Here is a 27,870-nt window from a genome sequence, read left to right on the forward strand (position 1 = left end):
ATGATAAACCAACTGCAATTGGGGTTTGTAGCCTGGTTTGCATTACTCGTGTGCTGACTGGCTTCAGTAGCCCTATGGTAGAAATGAGGGGTTGGGGCTGTTTGTGAGGAAAACCTTGGCCAGCTTCTGTGCATGCCATGGTTCAACAGGCGAGAAAGAGATGGTGGGGCTGTGAATGAAGGACCTTGACCCAAAACCTCAACTATTTCCCTCCATAGGTGTCGTCGGATCCACTGGGCTCCTCCAGCTCCTCGACATTCACAAGATTTGATTGCCCGATAAAAAGCTTGGGTCCTCCAAGAGGACTACGACCTTGTTGTGGGGTTCAGAAGGTTGAGTGCCTCATTGACCCGGAGAGCTATGTTGGCTGGAGTCAGGGCTTTATGCTTTGGCTCTTGGTAGGGGTCACCCATGCCAAACAGATCAAAGAGTAGAGGTCAGACTAAGAGTGGTCCACCAGTCCTCCAGGTTTGGAGGTTCAGCTAGGGCTAACAATTTGGACTGGTCAAACAAAACTCTTATGGAAACAGCAATGAAGAATCCTTCTACATCTGAGTGTGACGGTGTTCCTGAGTCTCCACCCGGGACTTGCATGGTTGATAGTAGTGAAAACCGAGCTACTGACACGATGAAGCACTGACAGAGATGGAGGACCTTCTGCCCTAAACACCAGCGGTATCAGGCAGCAGAGAGAAAAAGCATGGGTGATCAAAGCTAGAGAGAGGCAACAGCCTTCCATGGCTCAGTTGCTTCAGCCAAGGAAGATGATCAGATGGGGGACAGTGGGAGAAGGTAAATGGTGTTCTTCACTGCATCTCTGTTGAGGTGGGCATGAGATGTCAATGTGAGCACGTAGAACATCGTTTAATATTCTATTCAGTCGCTTTGAGGAGAAGCCTATTCATCTGGCACTAATTTGACTAGTGATGACAGTGACATTAAGTTAAATGCAAAAGAGTAGAGAAATTGTCCAGACTCAGGACGGATGATTAGAATTTTTCACCACTTCAAGTCCATGGATTTCTGAGCTCCAGTGAAATGATGAGAAATGTCAGGTGGAAACCATTGATTGAGGAGATCGTCCCAGCAATATTTATCATGTCAACCCGAACAAGGACAGGAGCCGGGCACTCTGCATTATATCGGAACAGCGGCGTGAATTAATCAGCCGCATTGTGCTTGGAAAGCAAAATTAACCATCTTGGTGAAGGGACCTGAAGTTATAACTAATTTATTTGAGTTCGAACAGAATTAGTCTCTTAGCACTTTGTAGTATCTGCCACTGTCCCCCGTACATCTCTGAGCCATTGTGACAGATCACAAATCACCTTTCCTTCCACCATGAATAAATAGGTATGCTCAGGCCTTTGAGAGTGAAGAAACTGTTAAAGAACTGCCCTTCCACTTTCCGTAAGGCAGAGGAGCAGAATTAGACCACCGTGGTTGGTTTATTGTCCCCTCAACCCCATTCTCCTGCCTTCTCCCTGTAACCCCCTTCACCGTGGCTTATAACAGACTTGGCCTGCCTGCAATCCCTGGCTAACAGCCATGTGACCCGGCGGCGCAGGGGTACGGAGAGACGGCCACCTACAACATGCAAGACAAGTCTAGGGTAGGTCTGATCTGGGTTCAACCAAACAGGGAAGTTGCAATGTTCCGACGAGGGAACGGAAATGATGATAAATGCTGTACAAATACTGTCCCATGCAAAGTTATCATTCGCCCGGATCTTACACTGGCATAAACTTAGAGTGGAAGTACATTTACAGATATCTCAACTTGAACCAACAGTTAACAGTAAACGGGCCCATTACAGTTAAACCAGCCTCAATGTGCTCATAGACGTTGGAGCTCATTACTGATTAGTCAGGCTCTTCCCTTTGATTACTCACGGCGCTGAACCCACGTTCTGTGTGAATGACACCAGCCGCAATTCCGACTTCTCTCGAAGACCGTTACGAACATTCTGGCTAACTGGCACTTCCTCCGCGGATCCATTCATTTGTACGGGAGCACCTCTTACAATGGGCTCTCTCCTTCGAGCGAGGCACTGTGAGCACCTTCCCTCGAGCTCTTCTCTGCACCTCTGTCTTCGTCCAGCCCCCAAACCAGTGTCTCCTAGAAACCCGGTGCCCAGTTCTCTTGAATATTCCATGGCGTCCCACTGGACAGAATGTCATCAGGACAAACCCGACTGGCTGACACAACGTTCCTAAGCTGAACAAGTGACTCCTTATCTTAGCAGGAAGGAAAATACTGGACTGTGAAGGTTAATTAACAGAACACACTGTGCTTTGCAGAAAAAAGCTGCAGAAAGTAAAATACCTAACAGCATAACAGTACGAATATAACAAAACAAGTTCTCAACAAGGGCATTACATCCTCTGAACCTTTGACGCCCTTACTAATTAAGAATCTATCAAACTCCGTTTGAAATAACTTGGCCTCTATAGGCATCCAGGGCAAGGAATTCCAGATTTTCTCTGGCTAAAGAAATTCCTCTGCATCTCTGTTCTAAAGGGATGTTCTTGTACCCTGAAGCTGTGTCCTCTGGTCCAGGACCTCGCCCACTATAGGAAACTTCCTCTCCACATCCAGTCTACCGAGTCCTGCAGAAGGGTCTCAGATCGAAACATCGACTATACTCTTTTCCATAGATGCTGCCTGGCCTGCTGACTTCCTCCAGCATTTTGTGTGAGTTGCTTTGATTTCCAGCATCAGCACATTTTCTCTTGTTTATTCTTTTAATATTCGATAGGCTTCAATGTGACCCCAACCTCGTTCTCCTAAACTCCAGTGAGCAGTGCCCCAGAGCCATCAAAGCTCTTCATATGTTAACCCCTTCATTCCCGGGACCATTCTCATGAACCTCCTGTGGACCCTCTCCTTGTTAAAAAGTTGAAGCTCAGACAAGACGTGAGAAGAGGCGTCAATCAAGATCAGCTCACACATTTGGTTATCAGTCTGAAGTGGGACACTCATTCGAGAAGGGGGAAAATCAAAAACAAAATCGAGCTGTAATATTCATCCTGACTTGCTGGCTAGATCTAAAGGCTTCTGTTATATTAGATTTATTGCCATCGCAGCATTTGCGATCATTTCCTCTCTCCCATTTCTCCAATTTATACTTTACACTTTAGCAGTGATTAACACGGTTTCACAAACTCTCTCAATTAACAGCATCACTTTTCGTGATACTCAGTCTCTCTTTCTCTCCATCCTGTCACAGATATTTACCTTATTTTCTCCATCTGTTCCCTTCCCTGCAATGTTTATAGAGTCATAGAGAAATACAGCACAGAAACAGGCCCTTTGGCCCATCTAATCTGTGCCAAATCACTCAAACTGCCTACTCCCATCGACCTGCACCGGGGCCATAGCCCTCAGTAACCCTCCCATCCATGTACCTATCCAATCCAAACGTTGAAATCGAGCTCGCATACACCACTTGTGCTAGCAGCTCATTCCACACTCTCACCACCCTCTGAGTGAAGAAGTTTCCCCTCATGTTCCCCTTAAAGTTTTCACTTTTCATCCTTAACCTGGTTGTAGATCTACCTAACCTCAGTGGAAAAAAGCCTGCTGGCACTTATTCAATCTATACCCCTCATAATTTTGTTTCTATTTTAATTTCATGTTTTATTATATTCCTACTGCTATTCAAATATCCAGTTGAGATTGAGGTTTAATCTTACAATATGTTGAGCGGTGGAATGGCCTACTCCTGCTCCTAATGAGTGTTTATATGATCTAATTATTCAATTTATTGATGTTCATGGGAGATACTGTTCAGGATACCTGAGACAGTCCTTTGCTCTTTTTCAGACAGGATCTACACTCAATGGGAGCTTTGTTAAGGATCCCTGTAGCTAATAAGGTGGCCACTGAGTGCCTGTACATGGTCTTCTGCTGTTGTAGCCCATCCACTTCAAGTTATGTTATACATGTTATACATTCAGAGAAGCTCTTCTGCGCACCACTGTTGTAACGTGCAGTTATTTGAGTTATTGTCTCCTTCCTGTCAGCTTGAACCAGTCTGGCCATTCTCCTCTGACCTCTCTCATTAACCAGGCGTCTTCACCCACAGAACAGCCATTCACTGGATGTTTTTTTTGTTTTCTGGACCATCCTCTGTAAACTCCAGAGACTGTGGCGAGTGAAAATCCCAGGAGAGCAGCAGTTTCTGAGATACTCAAACCACCCCGTCTGGCACCAACAGTCATTCCACAGTCTAAGTCACTTTGATCACATTTCTTCCCCATCCTGATGTTCGGTCTGAACAACAACTGAACCTCTTGATCATGTCTGCATGCTTTCATGCATTGACTTACTGCCACGTGATCGGCTGACTAGATATTCGCATTAACAAGCAAATTTGCATTAGGTACAGGTGTACCTAATGAAGTGGCGGCTGAGTATATTTGGGCTACCTTAAGCATCCCGTCCAAATGTCGGCATTTTCTCAAAGCTGCACTGGGGAGAGCTTGTGCCAGATGGGGGTAGACTATCTCCTTTTCATTTGCTTATGTGAAGTGTGATTTGATGTCATTATCCTCCTGACTCAGAGATGAGATCTTGATCACCAGAGCAACATGCAAAATGCTGGACGAACACAGCAAGTCAGGCAGCATCGATGGAGGGACCAAATAGTCAATCTGTCACATGGAGACCCCTCAGTTGGATAATGTGTGTTACTCAAGATTTCCATCATCTGCTAAACCTCTTGTGTTTTTAATCACCTGAGGTTAGCCTATGTGAAAAAGACCTCTCCCTGAATGTAACAGAGTCCGGTTAAGGTCAATCCAAGCCAACCCAACTTGGAATTGGGACCATCAAACTGAATGAGCCCACCTTCCTCTATCCTCGGCCTTGCTTCCTCGGCCCTCGTGCACTGGGCCACCAGAGGCCAAAGCACTTCTTGGGGCATGGGCATTTTTCACCTACTGTCCACCCAAATGAAGTATTAAGTCAAAGAGAGCCAAAGCCTTCCAATGGCCTTTGCCTGGACCACTCTCCAAGGCAGAAAATTTCACGACTGTATCATCCCTCCGAAAGATCTTATAAATAGTTACACTCGCCTGCATGGCCTCATGGTTTATATTTTAAATATTTATCCAACTAAAATAAAATCTAGTGGTTCCCAATGTAAACTATGAATAAACTCTTCTCCATCTGACTATTTTGGAAGTTATTATTGAATATGAATTCAACACTTATTCAAATGGTGCTTTTATTCCACACTGTGATAACTCATTGTGTAAAATAAATTCTTCTTCTTCCCTCTAGTTTTCTTGCCAACTGGTTATCAATCTTAACACTACCAGGAATATGATTATTCAGAAGACTTGAAAGGCCGATCTCGAGTGGATGTGGAGAGGATGCTTCCAACGGTGGGAGAGTCAAGGACCAGAAGGCAAGGCCTCAGAGCAGAACGGTGATGAGGAAGGATTTCTTTAGCTAGAAGGTGACAAATCGGTGAAATTCATTGCTACGGGCGGCTGTGGAGACCAAGACTTTGGCTACATTTAAAGCGGAGGTTCTTAATTAGAAGGACATAAAAGGTTACGGGCATGAGAATGCAGCTGGGAGTGAAAACTAATCAGCCATGATCAGGGTGGAATAGACTCAATGGGCCAAATGGCCTAATTCAGCTCTGTTGTATTATGGTTCTACGGTCTCCTCTGTGCAATAGGCAGCACACCGGACCTTGCAGATCACCAGTCATTTGCACCTCATTAGAAGTAAATCAGAATGAAACCTGAAGCAGAATTTCTGAGGCAGAAGGTCATATTTCCACTTAATGGACAGGTGGGGAGAGATGGTTTGCAAATCTTATTTCTGTCTAATTCGCTTTTCACTTTAATGTTTCATTTACAATTGGCACACAAAGGCTGAAGGACACTGGCCTCCCCCACCGCCCCCTTACACCGTTTGTGACTCACAATTTTTGCCATTGCCATAGTTACCCTGTGAATGCCACCGCCTGCAATGATTGGTGGAAAAATATGGCAGGGAAATAAAAAGCCGGTGCAGAAAATACCTGAGCTTTCTCTTGAGTGCCCACAATGCCACAGGAACGAGCTTCCGACTACATTCTGACTTATTAATGAAGCCTCGATCCGTAAATGATTTTACAATACATTTTCTTCGGCCCTTCATAAATCTTAACATGCACTCTGTATAAAAAAAGTACATTATCTGATTAAACTATTGAAACTGACATCGGTTCAGCATGGTAACGATGGCTAACAAATACTTTTCAAAAAGATTGCACAGTTTAGAATCAATGAAGTGTAAAATCGCAAGGAACTACACAGTGAATCAGGTGCCACAAAGGTGGGGGAGGGGCAGGCAGCGAACACGGTGGAATAAATTTAAAACACAAGGGAATTATATGAGGGTCCATTTCCAGTGCCCTCCCAGAGGACCATAACTTTGTTGTTGGGTTCGGAGGCTTGCGTGCCTCAATGGCCCGGAGAGCTGGAGTCAGGCTCTTGGTACGGTTACCCATGGCAACCAGGCCAGACTAAGAGTGGTCCACTGGTCCTCCAGGTTCATGGGGTTCAGCTCACGGTTGACAACCCTGACTGGTCAAACAAAACTGCTACAGAAACTGTAATGAGGTATCTCCAGAAACCACCCAGAGTTTCCCTACCGCATAGCCCTCTATTTTTCTGAGCTCCATGTACCTATCAAGAGGCTTTTAAAAGACCCTATTGTATCCACGTCCACCACCACTGCCGGCAGTGCATTCCATGCACCCACCACTCTCTGTATGAAAAACCTACCCCTGACATCCTCTCTGTACCTATTTCCAAGCACCTTAAAACTGTGCCCCCTCGTGTTAGCCATGCCAGCTCTGGGAGAAAGCCTCTGACTATCCACATGATCAATGCCTCTCATCATCTTATACATCTCTATCAGGTCACCTCTCATCCTCCATCACTCCAAGGAGAAAAGGCCGAGTTCACTCAGCCTATTCTCATGATCCAATCCAGGCAACGTCTGTTTAAATCTCCTCTGCACTTTTTCAATAATATTCACATCTTTCCTGTAGTAAGGTGACCAGAAATGAACTCAATACTCCAAGTGGGGTCTAACTAAGGCTTTATATCGGTGTAACATTACCTCATGACTCTTGAACTCAAACCCACGGTTGATGAATGCTAACACACCAGTTGCCTTCTTAGCAACACTGTCAACATGTGCAGCAGCTTTGAGTGTCCGATTGACACAGACCTCAAGTTCTCTCAGATCCTCCAAACTGCCAAGGGTCTTACCATTTATATTATATTCTGTTTTCAAACTGAACCTACTAAAATGAACCACTTCACACTTATTTGATTTAAAGTCCATCTGCTACTTCTCAGCCCAGTTTTGCATCCTATCAATGTCCCGCTGTAACCTCCACACTAATCCACACTATCCACAACACCCCCAACCTTAGTACCATCAGCAAATTTACTAACCCACCTTTCTAATTCTTCATCCAGTCATTTATAAAAATCACAACAAGGAGGTGTCCCAGAACAGATCCCTGTAGAACACCACTAGTCACTGACCTTCATGCAGAATATGAACCATCTATAACCACCCTTTGCTTTCTCTGGGCAAGCCAGTTCTGGATCCACAAAGCAAGGTCTCCTTGGATCCCATGCCTCCTTATTTTATGAAGGAGCCTTGTACGGGGTACCTCATTCAATGCCATGCTGAAATCCATATACACTACCTCCACTGCTCTACTTTCATTAATGTGTTTTGTTACATCCTCAAAGAATTCAATCAGGCTCGTAAGGCATGACTTGTCCTTGACAAAGCCATGATGACTATCCCTAATCAGATTATGCCTCCAAATGCTCATAAATCCTGCCTCTCAGGATCTTCAACAACAACTTGCCCACCACTGAAGTCAGATTCACTGGTTTATAATTTCCTGGGTTATCTCTACTCCTTTTCTTGAACAAGGGAACAACATTTGCAACCCTCCAATTCTCCGGGACCTCTCCCATCCCTATTGATTATGCAAAGATCATCACAAGAACTCAGCAATCTCCTCCCTCACTTTCCACAGTAGCCTGGGGTATATCTCATCCAGTCCTGGTGACTTATCTAACTTAATGCTTATTCAAAACCTCCAGCACATTCTCTTTCTTAACGTTTATATGCTCAAGCGTTTCGGTCCGCTGTAAGTCATCCCCACAAACGCCTAGAGGGAGGCAATGAACAAGGGTTCCTGTGCCTGAGTTCTTGAATCTTTATCTTATACTCAACATTGCTGTCAGTAACATGTTCTTCTGACCTATCCCCCACTTGAAGGAGAGTTCCCCAAAGATTCCAACCACAAAGGGGAGAGAATCTGCAGATGCGGGAAATCCAAACAGCACACACAAACTGCTGGAGGAACTCAGCAGGCCAGGCAGCATCGATGGAGAGGAGTACAGTCGACGTTTCAGGCCGAGACCCTTCGCCAGGCCTCAGCAGCAGAGGTCGCCGAGAGGGAGCAGTGAGAGAGGGTTTCCCTGAACTCCTGTCGACGGGAAGGTTTAAACTTCTTCAGGGTGGGCATCCCTGGAAGAAGCTTGGCAGTGTAGTAACCCAATCACGGACAAGAGAAAATCCGCGGATCCTGGAAAGCTTGCCGAAGGGTTTTGGCCTGAAAATGTTGACGGTACTCTTTTCCTAGATGCTGCCTGGTCTGCTGAGTTCCACCAGGAATTGATGTGCTGGGCAGAATCTACAAGTGCTTCAGAATCTAGAGCAGGAGCTCACAACCTCTTTTATTATGCCATGGGCCAATACCATTATGCAAGGGGTCTGTGGTCTCCAGCTGGGACCTCTTGATTCACACAGAGAGTGGTGAATCTGTGGAATTCTCTTCACACAGAGAGTGGTGAACCTGGAGAATTCTCTGCCACAGGGAACAGTTGAGGCCGGTTCATTGGCTATATTTAAGACGAAGTTAGATATGGCCCTTGAGGCTAAAGGGATCAGGGGGTATGGAGAGAAAGCAGGTACAGGGTTCTGAGTTGGATGATCAGCCTATCAGGATGAATGGCGGTGCAGGCTCGAAGGGCCGAATGACCTACTCCTGCAGCTATTTTCTATGTTTCTATGAGAAAAGATGCCATTAATCTGGAAAGATCGCAGAGGGAATCTCTGAGGATGTTACTGAAACTCAGGGATCTCCGTAATGGGGTGAGGTTGAGCAGGTCAGGGCTACATTCTATTGGAACGTGGGTGAACAAGGAGTGATCTGAGATGTACAATTATGAAGGCATACACACGGTCTTGTCCCCAAGGCTGGGGAACCAACTATGAGAAGGCAGAGGTTTAAAGTGAGAGGGGAGAAATTTACTAGGAACCGGAGGGGATAAGTTTTCACATGGAAGGTGGCCCGCATGTGGAATGAGCTGCCGGAGGGAGTGGTCGAGGCTAGTACATTAGCAAAATGCCAGTTGGTACTTGAATATGAAAGGTTTAGAGCAGGGGTTCCCAACCCGGGGTCCACGGCAGAAAAAAACATTTAGAGGGATATGGTCCAAAACCAGGCAAATGGGACAGGATTGAATGTGAATCCCAGTCGGGCTGAAGGGCTTCCATACCGTACGACTCTACGGCGTGTGCCTGTTAGAACCATAGAACCATAGAACATTACAACACAGAAACAGGTGTTTTGGCCCTTCTTGGCTGTGCCAAACCATTTTTTCTGCCTAATCCCACTGACCTGCACCTGGACCATATCCCTCCATACACCTCTCATCCATGTACCTGTCCAAGTTTTTCTTAAATGTTAAAAGTGAGTCCGCATTTACCACTTCATCTGGAAGCTCATTCCACACTCCCACCACTCTCTGTGTGAAGAAGCTCCCTCTAATGTTCCCTTTAAACTTTTCCCCCTTCACCCTTAACCCATGTCCTCTGATTTTTTTCTCCCCTAGCCTCAGTGGAAAAAGCCTGCTTGCATTCACTCTATCTATACCCATAATAATTTTATATATCCCTATCAAGTCTTCCCTCATTCTTCTACGCTCCAGGGAATAAAGTCCTAACCCAGGGGTCGGCAACGTTTACCACTGAAAGAGCCAATATGGACCCATTTCCCACAGAAACGAAAACACTGGGAGCCACAAAACCCATTTGACATTTAAAATGAAATAACACTGCATACAATGTTTTTTTTTGCCTTTATGCTATGTATAAACAAACTATAATGTGTTGCATTTATGAAATTGATGCAGGGAAAACAAAATTACATTTCTGCATGCAACAAAAACATTTTGAACTCCGAAAAAAAGACGTTGGGTTGAAGGTTACTCCATAGTTAGCCTACCTTGGATCAAAGAATTAAAAGAAAGCGCGCACTGGCGGGTGTCAGGCATTGGCAGTGGCGACGTATATTAATAGCGATAAAAAAACATGTTGTAGCGGTGTGCTACACACAGCGCTAAAATAAAGACACTGCAGTCAAAGGGTGCTACATGCAGAGCTAAAATAAAGACACTGCAATCAAAGGTAACTTTATTCGAACTAAACAGCCTTGCTTTAAAGCCTCCCTCAACCCGTCCCCGTGGGCGCGGATGCTCCAAAAGACACGTACTCACAAACCCCCGAAGGCTATCTCCCTTAGCCGGAACGGTGGCTAATTGTGAGCCGGTTCGGATGTGCCAGGAAATGGGGTCTCCACAACGTTTTTAGATTGTACAAGATCACCATAATCTTCAAATTTCGAATTACATTTCAAAAACTAACAAACCACGGGGAGCCGCAGCACAGAGATGAAAGATACGCATGCGGCTCCAGAGCCGCGGGTTGCCGACCCCTGTCCTAACCTATTCAACCTTTCTCTGTAACTCAGTTTCTTATGTTGACACGCAAGCACCAATTCCCCTGCATCAGAGCCGGGGCGCAGGCGACCTTGAGCCACCCTTGCCCCTTCGCAACGAGGCGCGGCCACGCATCGGCAACCTCCACTCCACAGTGTGAAGCTCAGCGCGCAGGGCGTCGGGACCTTCGCGGGCAAGCACGGCAGTGGCGGAGTTAGCACGCTGGAAATCCTGGGCAAGGGTCTGGGTGAAGGGTCTCGGCCCGGAACGTCGGCCGTTTAATTCCCCTCCGCGGGCACTGCCTGACCAGCTGAGCTCCTCCAGCAGTTTGTGCGTGTCGCTTGAGGAATTCGACGGATTGGAGAGGGCCGTCTCCTGCCTTCCCCCGTATCCCTTCATACCCAGACTAGTCAAGAATCTATCAACTTCTGCCTTCAATATGCCTGATAACCGGGCCTCCTCAGCTGCCTGTGGCAACAAATTCCACAGATTCACCACTTTCTGGCTGAGAAATTCCTTTTCATCTCCTTCCTAAAAGCGTGCCCCCTTGTGTCCTCTGGTCTTAGACTCTCCCACCATAGAAATCATCCTCTCCATGTCTACTCTATCGAGGCCTTTCAGCATTCGATAGGTTTCAAAGAAGTCACCCCCACCTCATTCTTCTGAATTCCAGTGAGTACAGGCCCAAGCGCTCCCCATGCGACATGCCTTTCAATCCCGGAATCATTTTCTCAAACCTAAGAAGCTAAATTTGTGGTGTTCGTGCCCGGCACAAATTCGCTGCTCGGAACGTCCCTCGCGAGCGGGGCCGAGGCCTGCACTTACTGCGAGGAAGATCTGTAAGGAACTGCTGGAGACTTCGATGTACTGGTAGTCGAGCAGGCACCCTGTCACCGTGATGACGTGATGGTCCTGGGGGGTCTGGTCAGCCGGGGTCACTGGGGTCACGACACAGCCTGGTCCATTCTCCATCCACCACGAGCGGTGCAGAGACGTGTTGAAGGTCATGACGAAGTCTCGGTCCTACGGAATGAAAAGGCAATTCCATTAAGCACCGAAAACACTTGTGGAGACACGGGGAGGGGGATCAATAAGTGCATTGAGGAGTTTGAGACATTTACCGCAGAATTCCTGTCAGTTACTTTAATTCAATCCCAGTCCATGGGCAGGGCACGGTAGCGTAGAGGTCAGCACAATTTTTCAGAGTGCCAGCGATCTGGGTTCAATTCCCGCCATTGCCTGTGAGGAGATTGTATGTTCTTCCCTGTGACTACGTAGAAACTCTACAAGAAGAATCTATAGGTGTTTATTCTTCTTATTGAATTTTATTGATTATTTTTTTTAATTTAAAGGCACAGTACGGTAACAGGTCCTTCTAGGCCAATGTGCCTGTGCCGGTCAATTACACTCATGTGACCACACCCTTACAGGCAATTGAACTCCGATTGCAAGTGCTAAAGCTTTTACGCTAGCCGCTATGTCGAGCGGTGTGGTGGCGTAGTGGGTAGCACAGCGGTTTACAGTGCAGGCGACCCCGGGTTCAATTCCCGAGGCTGCCTGGAGTTTGTACGTTCTCCCCGTGACCAAATGGGTTTCCTCTGGTTTTCTTCCACAGTACAATGACCGGTTGGTCATTGTAAATTGTCCCGTGATTTAGGCTCAGATTAAATTGGGGGATTGCTGGGTGACTTGGCCCATAGTCCACAGTTAATTGGTAGGTTAATTGGTGATTGTAAATTGTCCATGACGATTGATGGCCAGCATGGTTTGAAGAGCCGGAAGGGCTTATTCTACGCTGTATCGCAATAAACAAAACTTCTAAGTGACGGCTCCATTAGCTGATAAATTGTTTTTACAAGTAACCACAAGTAGTTTACAAGCACTTAACATCCCAATTCTCAGAGGGTATTTTTACTTGAAACGGTTTTGCTTCTCCACACTGCCAGCCCTTGCCGGTTAGCCGACAGTGCGAGCTCACTCCAGTGATCCCACAGCGATATTAATAACTCGGAGTGTTGCTGCTTTATGCTCTTTAATAATAGAACAAAGGATTCCATTTTGTGATTCGCAAGTCACGGTCAGAGTAGTAGACATAAGAACATAAGAAATAGAAGCAGGAGTCGGCCATCTGGCCCGTCGAGCTTGCTCCGCCATTCAATGAGATCATGGCTGATCTGGCCATGGACACATCTCCACCAACCTGCCTTTTCCCCATAAACCTTAATCCCCCTACTATGCAAACATCTATCCAACTTTGTCTTAAATATATTTACTGAGGTAGCCTCCACTGCTTCATTGGGCAGAGAATTCCACAGATTCACCACTCTCTGGGAAAAGCAGTGCCTCCTCAACTCCGTCCTAAATCTACTCCCCTGAATCTTGAGGCTATGTCCCCTTGTCCTAGCCTCACCTACCAATGGAAATAACCTTCCTGCCTCTATCTTATCTATCCCTTTCATAATTTTAAGTTTTTATAAGACCTCCTCTCATTCTTCTGAATTCCAGTGAGTACAGTCCCAGGCGACTCAATCTCTCCTCATAGTCTAACCCTCTCATCTCTGGAATCAACCTGGTGAACCTCCTCTGCACCGCCTCCAAAGCCAGCATATCCTTCCTAAGTCACCGATCTAAACATTCTGGAATTATCACACAGCGCAGGTTTAAATTCATCTTCACTTACTTGCACTGAGCACAGCAATAGCCCACATCTTGAAACTCGGACACATTGATCCACCCCTACTGTTGCCACTTCTTTTTATTCAATGCCAGTGTGTGGGGGGGGGTCGGTGAGTCTAAAGGTAGATGTCTGAAGGTCGGGTCTGTGAATCTGGGCCAGAGTCTGGTGGTTGGAATTGTATTGAATTGAACTGAATTGAATTTAATTGACTTTATTACTTACATCCTTCACGAGGAGTAAAAATCTTCACGTTACAACTCCATCTAAATGTGCAATGTGCAATTTATAGAAATTTGTAATAAATAGTATGTACAATAAACAGTCAATATAACATAGAAGTACCACTGTATCAACATGAATTACTCAGCCTGATGGCCTGGTGGAAGAAGCTGTCCTGGAGCCTGTTGGTCCTGGCTTTTCTGCTGCGGTACCGTTTCCCGGATGGTAGCAGCTGGAACAGTTTGTGGTTGGGGTAACTCAAGTCCCCAATGATCCTTCGGCCCTTTTTACGCACCTGTCTCTGTAAATGTCCTGAACAGTGGGAAGTTCACATCTACAGATGTGCAGGGCTGTCCGCACCACTCGCTGTGGAGTCCTGCGATTCAAGAAAGAACAGTCTTATGTCTGCAAGTTGGAGAGCCCAGAGGCCAAGGACTGAAGTCTCAGAGCCCCACCATAGGTTTTGGAAGATTGTCTGTGTGTGAAAGGGGTAGGAAAGGGACTTCTTTTCTTGTTGTCTTGCTGTCCTTGCTGCTATTGCCGTTTCTGTTTGTGTCACTCTGCGTTGTGTGTGAGCATTGTTTGCGCTGAACGCAGTAGGCGTGCTATGTTGGCGCCGGAATGTGCGACCACACTTTGCGGCCTGCCCCCAGCACAATCATGGGTGCGTTGGTTGTGAACACAAATGAAGCCTATCACTCTATGTGCATGTGAGAATCAGATCTGAACTTGAAAGGGTACAGAAGAGATTTAACCAGGATCACAGGGCATGAACTACAAGGGGAGGCTGGTTCACACTTGGGTCCTTTCATCGGGAGCGTCAGAGGATGATGAGAGACCGGAAAGAAGTTTGCAAACTTGCGAGGGGCATAGACAGTCAAAATCTATTTTTCCCAGGTAGAGATGTCAATTTTGAGAAGATGAACATTTAAGGTGAGAAGGGGAAAGGTAAAATGTGTGGGTTTTGGCCAGAAGAAAGTACAGTCTAGTCAAGGACAGGAGAAGTGGACAAACCAGTTGACTTTGTTTTCTCGCATTTTGTGGACTTCCTGCTCTGGGATAATCTAATCAGCGCAATTGAATGTAGACACAAGGAACGTTAGGAAATGACCTGCTAAATCTGAGACCATCCTCGGAGGAGCAGCTACCTATTTTGTAAAATGTCAGACCTACCAAAGAAGCAATCTGTCATCTCAGTAGAGCCTGTCCGGGTTGGCTGATTTAACTGAATTGGACCAGTCAGATGTTGAAAGGCTGGGGTGGGCAGAACCATGAAACAATGTTGGTTGTACCCCTGTGTAAGGGCCAGTAAGAAGGCCGACCCAGAGAGGTGAGATGACCTTGAGCCAATGGGATGAAGATCCAGCAGTTGAATTGATGAGGAAGACTATAAGAGTTGGGAGCTCCAAATACGCAGGGGCTTGAGAAACTAAGTTACCGAGAAAGGTTGAATAAGTTAGTACTTTATTCCCTGGAGAGTAGAAGAATGACAGACTTGATAGAGGTATATAAAATTATGATGGGTATAGATAGAGTGAATGCAAGCAGGCTTTTTCCACTGAGGCTAGGGGAGAAAAAAATCAGAGGACATGGGTCATGGGTCAAGGGTGAAGGGGGAAAAGTTTAAAGGGAACATTAGGGTGAGCTTCTTCACACAGAGAGTGGTGGGAGTGTGGAATGAGCTGCCAGATGAAGTGGTAAATGCGGGCTCACTTTTAACATTTAAGAAAAACTTGGACAGGTACATGGATGAGAGGTGTATGGAGGGATATGGGCCGGGTGCAGGTCAGAGGGACTAGGCAGAAAAATGGTTCAGCACAGCCAAGAAGGGCCAAAAGGCCTATTTCTGTGCTGTAGTGTTCTATGGTTCTATGATAACTCTCCAGCAACCAGAGACCAACCATCGTGGATAAGGAGGACCCGTCAGACGCGTAGCGATTGGGACTATGAGGAAAAACTTGGCCAGCATAGACTGCTTCCTCAGGTAATACCTTTTCTCTTCACTGACTTCATGGAGGATCAGGGATTCCAGTAGGGTACACATGTTTTTTAGTTAAGACTATGAAAGTACCTGTCAGTAAATACAGATTCTCTGAGCCTCACTGATCAATATTACAAAGGGCGATTCTGGTAACAGTGGGGCAAGTATTTTTTGCTACACAGAGAGTATTAGGTGCCTGGAGCAAGCTGGTTTTGATCAAATGTGGGAATGTGGCGAGTGCATATGTGGCTGATTGTTCATGCGGTGAATCGATTGGGCCTCCGTTACCTTTCTTGCTCCAAGCACACAGAACAAAGGGGCTGGTGTAAGCTGATGCAATGGTAGCATTTAATTCAAAGTCAAAGTTGAGATTAAGAGGCTTTTAGGTAGATTCTGGAAATGGAGTGATATGGATCCTATGCAGAGAAAAGAGGTTTGGTTTAGTTTGTCACAGATGTCGTGGGCTAAAGAGCTTGCTCCATGCTCCATGTTCCATGATCTAAGCAGGAAATACTCATTTCCTTCTTTGGAAGACCTCCAAGAGGGCCACAGCCTTGTCGTAGGGTTTGGAGGCTTGTGTGCCTCAGTGACCCGGAGAGCCACTTTGGCGGGAGTCAGGGCTTTATGGTTTGGTAAGGTCACCCATGCCAAGCAGGTCAAAGGGTAGAGGACAGGCCAAGACTGGCCCATCGGTCCTCCAGGCTCTGGGGTTTAGCTCAGGGTCAACAATCCTGACAGGTAAAACAAAATTGCTATGGAAACAGCAGTGAAGAATCCTTCCAGACTTGAGTGGCCAAGGGCAGATAGAGATGGAGGAACTTCATTGCTGCCCCAAACACCAGCAGCGTGACAGACAGAAAGTTCCCTGAAAGGAATCAGTCAACAAAGATGGTTTTTGGTAACAGGCCAGCAGTTTCTTGGCAATAAAACAATTCATTGGCCTGAAATGTCAATGTTATTTCTCTCCCCACGGATACTGCCTGACCTGCTGGGTGTTTCGGGCATTTTTTGCTTTAATTTCAGATTTCTAGCTTTTTGATTTTCAGTGGCCACTTTCACTGTCACTGGATGTTGATTTTCGGATTTATTTGGTAATTTGAAGCGCCTCAGCTGACATCTAGCGTCCAGATCGATTGTCCAAGCCTCGAACAACTCTGGCATCTTACTACCTGGTACTTTTGCAACTCTTCCTGCCTGAGCAGGTCATCATCATTATCTGCTGTGTCATATGACATCATCGTTATGCACCGTATCATATGACATCATCATTATGTGCTGTGTCATATGACATGGGAGATCATGGTTTTTTTATGACCATGATTGTTCTTGGAAAATTTTTCTACATTTTTCTATGGAAAGTATTCTTAGAGATAGTATTTATAATTATCTGGATAGACAGGATCTGATTAGGAGTAGCCAGCATGGATTTGTGCATGGAAGGTCATGTTTGACAAACCTTATTGAATTTTTTGAAGAAGTTACGAGGAATGTTGATGAGGGTAAGGTAGTGGATGTAGTCTATATGGACCTCAGCAAGGCCTTTGACAAAGTTCCACATGGAAGGTTAGTTAAGAAGGTTCAGTCGTTAGGTATTAATGCTGGAGTAATAAAATGGATTCAACAGTGGCTAGATGGGAGATGCCAGAGAGTTATGGTGGATAATTGTTTATCGGGATGGAGGCTGGTGACTAGCGGGGTGCCTCAGGGATCTGTTTTGGGCCCAATGTTATTCGTAATATACATAAATGATCTGGATGATGGGGTGGTAAATTGGATTAGTAAGTATGCCGATGATACTAAGGTAGGAGGTGTTGTGGATAATGAGATGGGTTTTCAAAGCTTGCAGGGAGATTTATGCCGGTTAGAAGAATGGGCTGAACATTGGCAAATGGAGTTTAATGCTGAGAAGTGCGAGGTTCTACATTTTGGCAGGAATAATCCAAATAGAACATACAGGGTAAATGGTAGGGCATTGAGGAATGCAGTAGAGCAGAGAGATCTGGGAATAACAGTGCATAGTTCCCTGAAGGTGGAGTCTCATGTAGATAGGGTGGTGAAGAAGGCTTTTGGAACGCTGGCCTTTATAAATCAGAGCATTGAGTACAGAAGTTGGGATGTAATGTTAAAATTGTACAAGGCATTGGTAAGGCCAAATTTGGAATATTGTGTACAGTTCTGGTCACCGAATTATAGGAAAGATATCAATAAATTAGAGAGAGTGCAGAGATGATTTACTAGGATGTTACCTGGGTTTCAGCACTGAAGTTACAGAGAAAGGTTGAACAAGTTAGGTCTCTATTCATTGGAGTGTAGAAGGTTGAGGGGGGATTTGATCGAGGTATTTAAAATTTTGAGAGGGATAGACAGAGTTGACGTGAATAGGCTGTTTCCATTGAGAGTAGGGGAGATTCAAATGAGAGGACAAGATTTGAGAGTTAGGGGGCAAAAGTTTAAGGGAAACACGAGGGGGTATTTCTTTACTCAGAGAATGATAGCTGTGTGGAATGAGCTTCCTGTAGAAGTAGTAGAGGCCAGTTCAGTTGTGTCATTTAAGGTAAAATTGGATAGGTACATGGACAGGAAAGGAGTGGAGGGTTATGGGCTGAGTGCGGGTAGGTGGGACTAGGTGAGATTAAGAGTTCAGCAAGGACTAGGAGGGCCGAGATGGCCTGTTTCCGTGCTGTGATTGTTATATGGTTATATGGTTATAAGTGGTTTGCCATTGCCTTCTTCTGGGCAATGTCTTTACAAGGTGGGCGACCCCAGCCATTATCAATACTCTTCAGAGATTGTCTGCCTGGCGTCAATGGTCGCATAACCAGGGCTTGTGATCTGCATCGGCTGCTCATACGACCATCCACCACCTGCTCCCACGGCTTCACGTGACCCTGATTGGGAGCTAAGCAGGAGCTACCCCTTGCCCAAGGGTGGCCTGTAGGCTAGTGGAGAGAAGGAGCACCTTCCACCTCCTTTGGTAGAGATGCATCTCCATCTCACCACCCAGGCCTGGCCTAGAGTTTCTGTTATCATTTTTCCTTCTGCTGCTGTTCAGTCAAAATGGCGGCGGTTTGCAATATTTGTCGAGGTCGTAACTTGGATTTGGTTGTGTTTCTGGTTTGTAGGGATGCTTCTGGGGAGTCAGGGATCAGGTTAGTGTCTGGGGACAGGGATGAGGGGGAGTTAGATGTCAGGGGCAATAAATGAAGAGTTGGGGTAGGTGCCGGGAATTGGAGCCCAGGTCCAATTGCTCTACAGTAGGAGGCCAGTGATACCAAGGGTTAGGTTGGCAGGTGCTGGAGATGAAGACTAGTGATCCCCATGGTCAAGGTCCAGATGGAGGTCGAAGGGACTAGATGGGCCAAAGGGCCTGTTTCTGTGCTGTACTTTTTGACGTCTCTGTAACTCTGTGAAAGTGGTCAGTGGGTCCAGAGGATGAGTTGATTGTAGCGCAAACGGCGCTGTTCACTGTATGCTTTGTTGTAAATAAATGAATCTAATTCCGCATCCAAACTGGAGCTGTAATGTATGGATCCACACACACACACACACCCCCCCCCCCCCCCCATCTGGATAATATACAGGCCTGGGTTGAGAGGTGACAAGATGTGGGGGGGAGCTCATTGAAAACTTTCGAATGCTGAAAGGCCTTGACAGAGTAGATGTGGAAAGGATGTTTCCCATGATGGGAGAGTCTAGGACAAGAAGGCACAGCCTCAGGGTAGAGGGGCGCCCTTTCAAAACAGAGATTCAGAGAAATTTCTTTAGCCAAAGGGTGGTGAATTTGTGGAACATGTTGCCCTGGGCAGCTGTGGAGGCCAGGTCACTGGATGTATTTAAGGCAGAGATTGATAGGTTCTTGATTGGACATGGCATCAAAGGTTACGGGGAGAAGGTCGGAAACTGGGATTGAGGAGGAGATAGAGAAAAAGGATCAGCCATGATTGAATGGCGGAGCAGACTCGATGGGCCAGATGGCCTAATTCTGCTCCTATGTCTTATGGTCTTAGCACTACGTATTGATCTGTTATCTGCTCATGTGCTGTTTTTTATGCATGCACATTATTCTCCCTCTCTGTCTCGCTGCAATGTGAATACACCAGTTAGAGTCATCTCCCACGTGCATGCTTTTATTTAATATAAATGTGGTTGTGCACAGACACAACAGGAGCATTGGGCTAACGGCAACAGCTAGAGTGTAGGACTGAGGCTGGTGGTTCAGAGGAAATATTAGAGATAAAAAATCCTCGACAGTGAGCAATTCTATTGTCATTTATGGGAGGCAAACAGATTATAAGAATGTAAACATAATCAAGCAGCGAAACATTGCAAGCCCTGAGCTTAAAAACACTACATTTGACTGCCAAATCGACTTCAGTATTTCCTTATTGACTTGCAATTTGCTGTTGCCATGTGAGAGGCTATTATCGATGCATTACAGATGACTGAATCGAACTGCAATCAATGCAGAGCAACGTTGCCCGTAAGTAAACTGGATATTAATTTTAAAGATGTAAGAGCTTTAGGTACTGTAGATAATAAGGCAGCATACAGCACCGTGCAGATGTCCTAGGTACATATTCATATAGCTAGGGTGCCTAAGACATTTGCACAGCTGTGTAAAAAAGGTTCAAAGGTTCATTTATTATCAAAGTATGTGTGCAGTATACAACTCAGAGACTCGCCTTCTCCATTTAGCCACGAAACAAAGAATACCATGGAATCGTTGAAAGAAAGACATTAACCAACCACCCTCCCGCGCAAAAAAAAGAAACAATAACTCACAAACCCCAGACCCCCAACACCCTCCCTCACACAAAAACTGAAGATCGTTCCACACGGAAAATGGCAGCTGGAACGTCAAACACCAAACCCCCCAAAAATCCCTCCCTCGCACAAAAGCTAACTGATCACCCACAGGGGTAAACAGCAACAAGGAGCATCAAACCCCCAACCCCCAACATGCCAGACAGCAACAGGAAAGAACCAGTGAAAAACTCACTTGCCAACGCGGAGCGGAGAGTGAGCTTGTAAATATGGTGGGAGAAAAGGCGCCGGGAATAGTGAGGGTGGAGCGCTGCGGGAGGGGTGTGGGACAGGTGGAAGCGAAGGAGTGCCAGGGACGGGGTGGGGGGGATAAAAAAGAGTGACAAGAATCCAGGAATACAGGCAACAATGACCTATAAGTCCCCCACAAGAAGTGCACAGCCTCGCACATCAATCCCTGGCAATGTGGATTCCAAGACTCCTGCAGTTTCCTCCTACTGCAGCTAGCGAGAGGGAGAGGAAGAATGGTCCAAAGAAGGTGGCTGATGTTGAACGCCCTCCCGTCCTCCGATCTTATCCCCGTCGACTTCAAATTTGCTCAATGCCTCAATGGGAGAGAAGCAATGGAGTTGATCAAGATATTGCACCCTCATCACCTCAATGAGAGGGAAGCAATGGAGTTGGTCATGGCCTCGCTCCCTCAACACCTCAATGAGAGGGAAGCAATGGAGTCAAACATGGACTTGCTCCCTCAACGCCTCAATGAGAGGGAAGCAATGGAGTCAAACATGGGCTCGCTCCCTCAACACCTCAATGAGAGGGAAGCAATGGAGTCGGTCATGGGCTCTCTCCCTCAACGCCTCAATGAGAGGGAAGCAATGGAGTCAAACATGGGCTCGCTCCCTCGATGCCTCAATGAGAGGGAAGCAATGGAGTCAAACATGGACTCGCTCCCTCAACGCCTCAATGAGAGGGAAGCAATGGAGTCAAACACAGGCTCAGTCCCTCGACACCTCTTTGAGAGGGAAGCAATTGAGTCGGTCATGGGCTTGCTCCCTCGACGCCTCAATGAGAGGGGTCTATAGTAAGGTAATGTAATAATGGGGCCTGTAGTAAGGTAGTCGTGTAATAATGGGGCCTGTAGAGAGGCAGGCCTGTAATAAAGGGGCCTGTGGTAAGGTCGTTCTGTAATAATGAGGTATGTAGAAAGGCAGACCTGTAATAATGGGGCCTGTAGTAAGGTAGGTGTGTCATAATAAGACAATAAGATATACGAGCAGATTTAGGCCATTTGGCCCACTGAGTCTACTCTGCCATTTCATCATGGCTGATCCATTTTCCCTCTCAGCCCTAATATCCTGCTTTTTCCTATTTCCCTTCATGCTCTGACATGAGGCTGTTTAACAAGATAAGAGCCCAAAGTATTGCAGGAAAGATACTAGTATGGATAGAAGATTGGCCAAGTGGCAGGAGGCAAAGTGTGGGAATGAGGGGGGCCTTTTCTGATGGTGCACCGGTGACTAGTGGGGTTCCGCAGGGGTTGGTGTTGGGACCGCTTCTTCTCACATTGTATGTCAATGATTTCAATGAAGGAACTGATGACTTTGTTGCCAGGCCCGCAGATGATACGAAGATAGGTGGCAGGCGAGGTAATGTTGAGGAAGCAGGGGGTCTGCAGGACTTAAGACATTGGGAGAATGGGCAAAGAAGTGGCAGATGGAATATTGTGCAGGGAAGTGCATGGTCATACTCTTTGGTAGAAAGGATAAAGGCATTGAATAGTTTCTAAATGGGGAGAAAATTCAAGAATCAGAGGTGCAACGGGACTTGGGAGTCCCTGTTCTGGACTCCCCAAAGGTCAACTTGCAGGTTGAGTCAGCAGTGAGGAAGGCAAATGCAATGTTAGCATTCATTTCAAGAGGAGTAGAACCTAAAGACAAGGATGTGATGTTGATGCTGTTTAAGGTTTTGATCAGACTGCTACTGCAGTTTTGGACCCCTTATCTAAGAAAAGATATGCAGGCATTGAAGAAAATCCAGAGGTTCGCGAGAATGATTCTGCGAGTGAAGGGGTTAAAGAATGAGGAGCATTTGATGGCTCTGGGCCTGTCCTCACTGAAGTTTAGAAGAATGAGGGGGAAATCTCGTTGTAACCTATCGGATATTGAAAGACCAAGATAGAGCAGGTGTGGAGGAGATGCTTCCTATGGTGAAAGAGTCTAGGACCAGAGGGCACAACCTCAGAATAGAGAACTGTCTATTTAGAACAGAGATGAGGAAAAAATTCTTTAGGCAGAGGGTGCCGTATCTGTGGAATTCATTGCCACAGACAGCTGCGCAGGCCATGCCATTGGATATATTTAAGGCAAAGGTTGATAGGTTCTTGATTAATCAGGGCGTCTAAGGTTACGGGGAGAAGGTAGGTGAATGGGGTTGAGAGGGAAACGGAGCAGCCGATATGTAATGGTGACGCAGAATCGATGGGCCGAATGGCCTGGTTATGCCCAAACTGCTTGAGGTACCATGAGTGAGAACTTGTGGTTCTGCCAGCTGGTACAGAATTCCGAAGCAATGACAAACGTGGCTGCGGGCGTCGCAATGCTGCTTAAGAAAACTTCCCCAGCGCAGCTCTGAGCTAATCCCTCTGACTCAAGGGCTGCAGGGGGAAGGATGAGAAGTAACAAAACGGATGTTTTATCAGTGGTCAAATGACCGCATCAAAATCAGGTTTATTATCACTGACATGAAATTTGTTGTTTTGTGGCAACAGTACACAGAAACATAGAAAACCTACAGCACAATACAGGCCCTTCGGCCCACAATGCTGTGTTGAAGACACACTTACTTTAGAAATTACCCAGGGTTACCCATAGGCCTCTATTTTTCTAAGGTCCATGTCCCTATCCAGGAGTCTCTTAAAAAACCCTATTGTATCTGCCTCACCGGTAGCCCATTCCACACATCCACCACCCTCTGTGTAAAAAACTTACCCCTGACATCTCCTCTGTACCTACTTCCAAGCACCTTAAAACTGTGCCCTCTGGTGTTAGCCATTTCAGCCCTGGGAAAAAGCCTCTGACTATCCACACGATCAATGCCTCCCATCATCTTGTACACCTCTATCAGGTCACCTCTCATCGCTCCAAGGAGAAAAGGCCGAGTTCACTCAACCTGTTGTCATAAGGAATGCTCCCCAATCCAGGCAACGTCCTTGTAAAAGTGTAAAAGTAACAGTACAGTGCAATACATAAACATTACTATAAGTTACAATGAAAAATATGGAAAAGATAAATAAATCATGCGAAAAGAGAGCAAAATAGTGAAGTAGTGTTCATGGGTTCATGGACTGATCAGAACCCTAAAGGCAGAGGGGAAGAAGCTGTTCCTAAAACATTGAGTGTGTGTCTTCAGGCTCCTGTACCCTCTCCTTATGCCTTACGACAACAGGTTGAGTGAACTCGGCCTTTTCTCCTTGGAGCGATGGAGATTGAGAGGTGACCTGATAGAGGAGTACAAGATGATGAGAGGCATTGATCACGTGGATAGTCAGAGGCTTTTTTCCCAGGGCTGAAATGGCAGCAATGAGAAGAGAGCTTGTCCAGGGTGATAGTGGTCTTTAATGATGGATGCCACATTCTCGAGGCATCACCTTTTGAAGCTATTCTTGCTGGTGGGAAGTCTAGGGCCCATGGTGGAGCAGATTGACTCTACAACTCTCTGCAGCTTTTTACAAATCCTGTTCATCGGAGCTTCAATACAAGGTGGCGATGCAGCCAATCAGAATGTTCTCCATGGTACATCTGTAGAGATTTTCTAGGGTCTTTGGAGACATACGAAATCTCCTCAGACTCCTAATGAGGTTCAGCCACCTTCCTCATGATTGCATCAATGTATTGGGCCCAGGGTAGATCTTCTGGGACGTTGATGGCTGGGAGCTTGATGCCGCTGACCCCTCAATGCAGACTGGTGTGAATTCTCCCAACGTCCCCCTCCTGAAGTCTACAATCAATTCCCTGGTCTTACTGATGGCGAGGGCAAGGTTGCTGCTGTGGCACCACTCAACCAGCTAGTCTACGTCACCATCTGAGACGCTGCCCAAAATGGCCGTACTATTTGCAAATTCCTGGGTGGCATTTGAGCTGGGCCTAGTCGCCAGGCCAAGGGCAGAGCAGTGGGACAGGCGCGCATTCTCGAGGCTTGCAGGTGTTGCTTGGCAACGGAGGAGATAGTATTTCCAAAGCACACTGACTGTGGTCTCCCGTGGAGGAAGCAAAGGATCCGGCTGCAGAGGGAGATGCAGAAGCCCGGGCTGTGAAGCGTATTGATGAGTAGGGAGGGGATGATGGTGCTGAATGCTGAGCTGTGTTTAATAAACAGTAGCCTCATGTAGCATTGCTGGTCCAAAGCTGAATGGAAAGCCATTAGAAGACGTGTCTGTTGTAGACCTGTTCTGGTGGTAGGCAAATTACGGTGGGTTCAGGTCCTTGCGCAGGTGGGAGTTAATTCTAGCCATGACCAACCTCTCAAAGGACGTCAACACATTAGGTGTGACTGACCCTGCTCTTCTTGGGCACCGTATCACTGAAACCCTTCTGCAGCGGATATGAGCCTCTGGCCCACAACATTGGGAGGTTGAAAGTGTCCTCGAACACTCCAGCCAGTTTTCAATGCTCTGACAGGTACCTGTCGGGCCTGGCACTTTATGAGGGTTCACGTTCTTGAAAGGTGTTCTGATATCGGCCTCTGAGACAGAGACCACAGGATTGGAAGACTTCAATCCATGTTGCTGTAGCCTCCAAGACAATAATTGCTGTCTGCATTGTGTAAATATGCCTTCAGTCTTCCAGTTTGGTTATAATATACTGGGTGTTTAGAAGTTCTTGCTGTCTCTGAATATCTATATAACCCTCTTTGTCCCTCAAAACTCAAACAGCAACTTCCATTCATATATCACCTTTAACATGCCAAAGTCATTACCAAGGGTGGACCAGTGCCCTTTTATATCAGCCATATGAACTAGCAGCAGGAACAGGCTCCCTTGAGCCTGCGCCATCATAATATCATAGCCAATCTAATTGTAAACCCCTTTCCACATTCCTACTTCCCCAGTAAATTTTTATCCTTTCCTTCTACTTTTGCCTTACGAATATTCAAAGACTGCACTGCCTTCAAAGGAAGAGAATTCCAAATACTCGTGAGCATCTAAGGGAATAAGTGACTTTACCTTATTTGCTAAGCACGAGAGATTCTGCAGATGCTGAAAATCTTGAGCAACAACCACAAAACGCTGGAGGAACTCAGCAAGCCAGGCAGCGTCAATGGAGGGGTGTAAAGTAAGCAGTCGATGTTTCGGACCGAGCAGCTGCTGAAGTGTCCTGATGAGGTGTCTCAACCCGAAACGTCAGCTGTTTAATCCCTTCCAAAAAAGCTGCCTGACTTTCGGAGTTCCTCCAGCATGTTGTGAGTGATCCCTGACTTGCAAATAGTGATTCTTACCTCTATATTCTACCAGTAAAGGGTTTGTCTTCAGGCCATCTTAATGCCTTACAAAGCAGAAAATGAAAGACTGTGCGGCGTACAACTCCTCACACAGACAGTAGGTGGCCGATGACTCACAAGGAGTTCATCCGCCCTTTGACAGGTTTTGTTTTTAGTCCTGTTGGGTGCCTACACAGCCTCCTCCCTGGTTAACCGAAGTGCCCCAGGGGGTGTTGAGTTGCCGACAACCCGACCCAAGACAGGTAGTATTGGGCTATGTGGTACCGGTAGCGAGGCAAGGTCTTGACCCGACATGTTGGCAACAGCACATGAGGAACGTCAAGCTCTATGACAACCTACCGATGCTCACCACTGAAATCGAGGCGAGAAGACTGCAACCCTGAGCTACCTGCCAGCCTAGTCATCACATGGGAGCCCAAGCATGGGAGGATGAACCCTGGGCGCCCTCCCAAGACTACGGTCAACACGCTCCTTGAAGATAGCGGCGCGGCTAGTGTAGATGAAATGGACGTAATGATGAGGGAGAGGGAGGAGTGGAGATCTGTCATCGTGCCCGTTGTCGGCCCCCTAGGCCTGAGTCGACGTAGTAGTAGTAGTAAAGGGTTTGTCCTCTCCAGATCCATCCTGTGGTTGGGATATTGGCCGCTGCATCTCTTATCCCCCTTTTAACCCTTCATGCTCCTCTACCTTGGCCAGGATCCTGCTCATTTGCTGGGTTATCTCCTCACCCTTTGCAACTCCACTGGATAAAATCTTCTCCCTCCAAACTTTCCTTCTCAGACAACCCACTAGCTCAATGTATCAGTCTTTTAGAACAACAAGCATCCTGGGGAAGAAATTCACAGTCAAGCAATATCTGAGGGGGAAAGGAACAGTTGACTGTTTGGGTCAAGGCCATGCATCAATATTTTAGTCCAGGGGATCCCAACCTTTTTCATGTCATGGACCAATACATGAAGACAGGAGGTTCACAAATATGATTCCAGGATTGAAGGCTTGTCATATGAAGAGCATCTGATAACCCTGGGCCTCTACTCACTGGAACTCAGAAGAGTGAGGGGTGACCTCATTGAAACCTATCAAACAGTGAAAGGCCTCAATAGAATGGATGTGGACAGAAGATGTTTCCTATAGTGGGGGAATCCAAGACCAGAGGAAATAGCCTCAGAATGGAGGCCTTTTAGATTGGAGATGTGGAAACTCCTTAAGCCAAAGACTGGTGAATCTGCGGAATTCATTGTCATAGGCGGCTGTGGAGGCCAAATCATTGGGTACATTTAAGGCACAGGTTGATAGATTCTTGATTAGTCAGGATATGAAGGGATACGGGGAGAAGGCAGGAGGCTGGGGCTGAGAGGGAAGTGGATCAGCCATGAGCAGACTCGATGGGCCAAAGTGGCCTAATTCTGCTCCTACATCTTATGGTCTTATTAAGCAAGGGGTCCATGGGCCCCAGGTTGGGGCCTTCTGTTTTAGGCCTTCTCTGAACTGCTTGCAATGTATGAACACCCCACCCTTTGATCAGACGATTGATCACACCATTCCAAGTGGGTGACACAGTCGTGTAGTGCTTAGTGCAATGATTTACAGCGCCACTGATAGGGGTTCAATTCCCGGCATGGAATGGAAGGAGCTACTACGTTCTCCCCATGACCATATGGGTTTCTTCCAGGTGCTCGGGTTTCCTCCCACATTCCAGGTAGTGAGCATGCAACCCTGACACTTGTGGGCCTCAGCGCAGGCTCAAATTGTGTTGGTCATTGATGCAAACACCACATTTCACTGTCTGATTCAATGTACATGTGACAAACAAAGATTTTTTAAAAATCTTTTAAAGCATGGGTTCCCAACCTTTTTTTTAACGCCTTGTAATTTTACCATTAACCAAGGGGTCCATGGACCCCTGA

The 27,870-nt window shown here is 46.5% G+C and overlaps 1 protein-coding gene across 7 annotated transcripts in view; it reads right to left on the reverse strand.

The window, feature by feature from the left end:
• The window catches only part of nkain1 (sodium/potassium transporting ATPase interacting 1), an 860,191-nt gene that overhangs the window by 121,985 nt on the left and 710,336 nt on the right, over positions 1-27,870 (reverse strand). For all 7 annotated transcript variants that reach the window (XM_059949383.1, XM_059949380.1, XM_059949382.1 and 4 more), the window contains one exon: positions 11,649-11,846. In XM_059949383.1, the coding sequence (XP_059805366.1) occupies positions 11,649-11,846 (198 nt within the window). The remainder of the gene's footprint in view (positions 1-11,648; positions 11,847-27,870) is intronic.

This window comes from Hypanus sabinus, chromosome 24, assembly GCF_030144855.1.
Source record: "Hypanus sabinus isolate sHypSab1 chromosome 24, sHypSab1.hap1, whole genome shotgun sequence".
NCBI classification, from domain to species: Eukaryota; Metazoa; Chordata; class Chondrichthyes; order Myliobatiformes; family Dasyatidae; genus Hypanus; species Hypanus sabinus.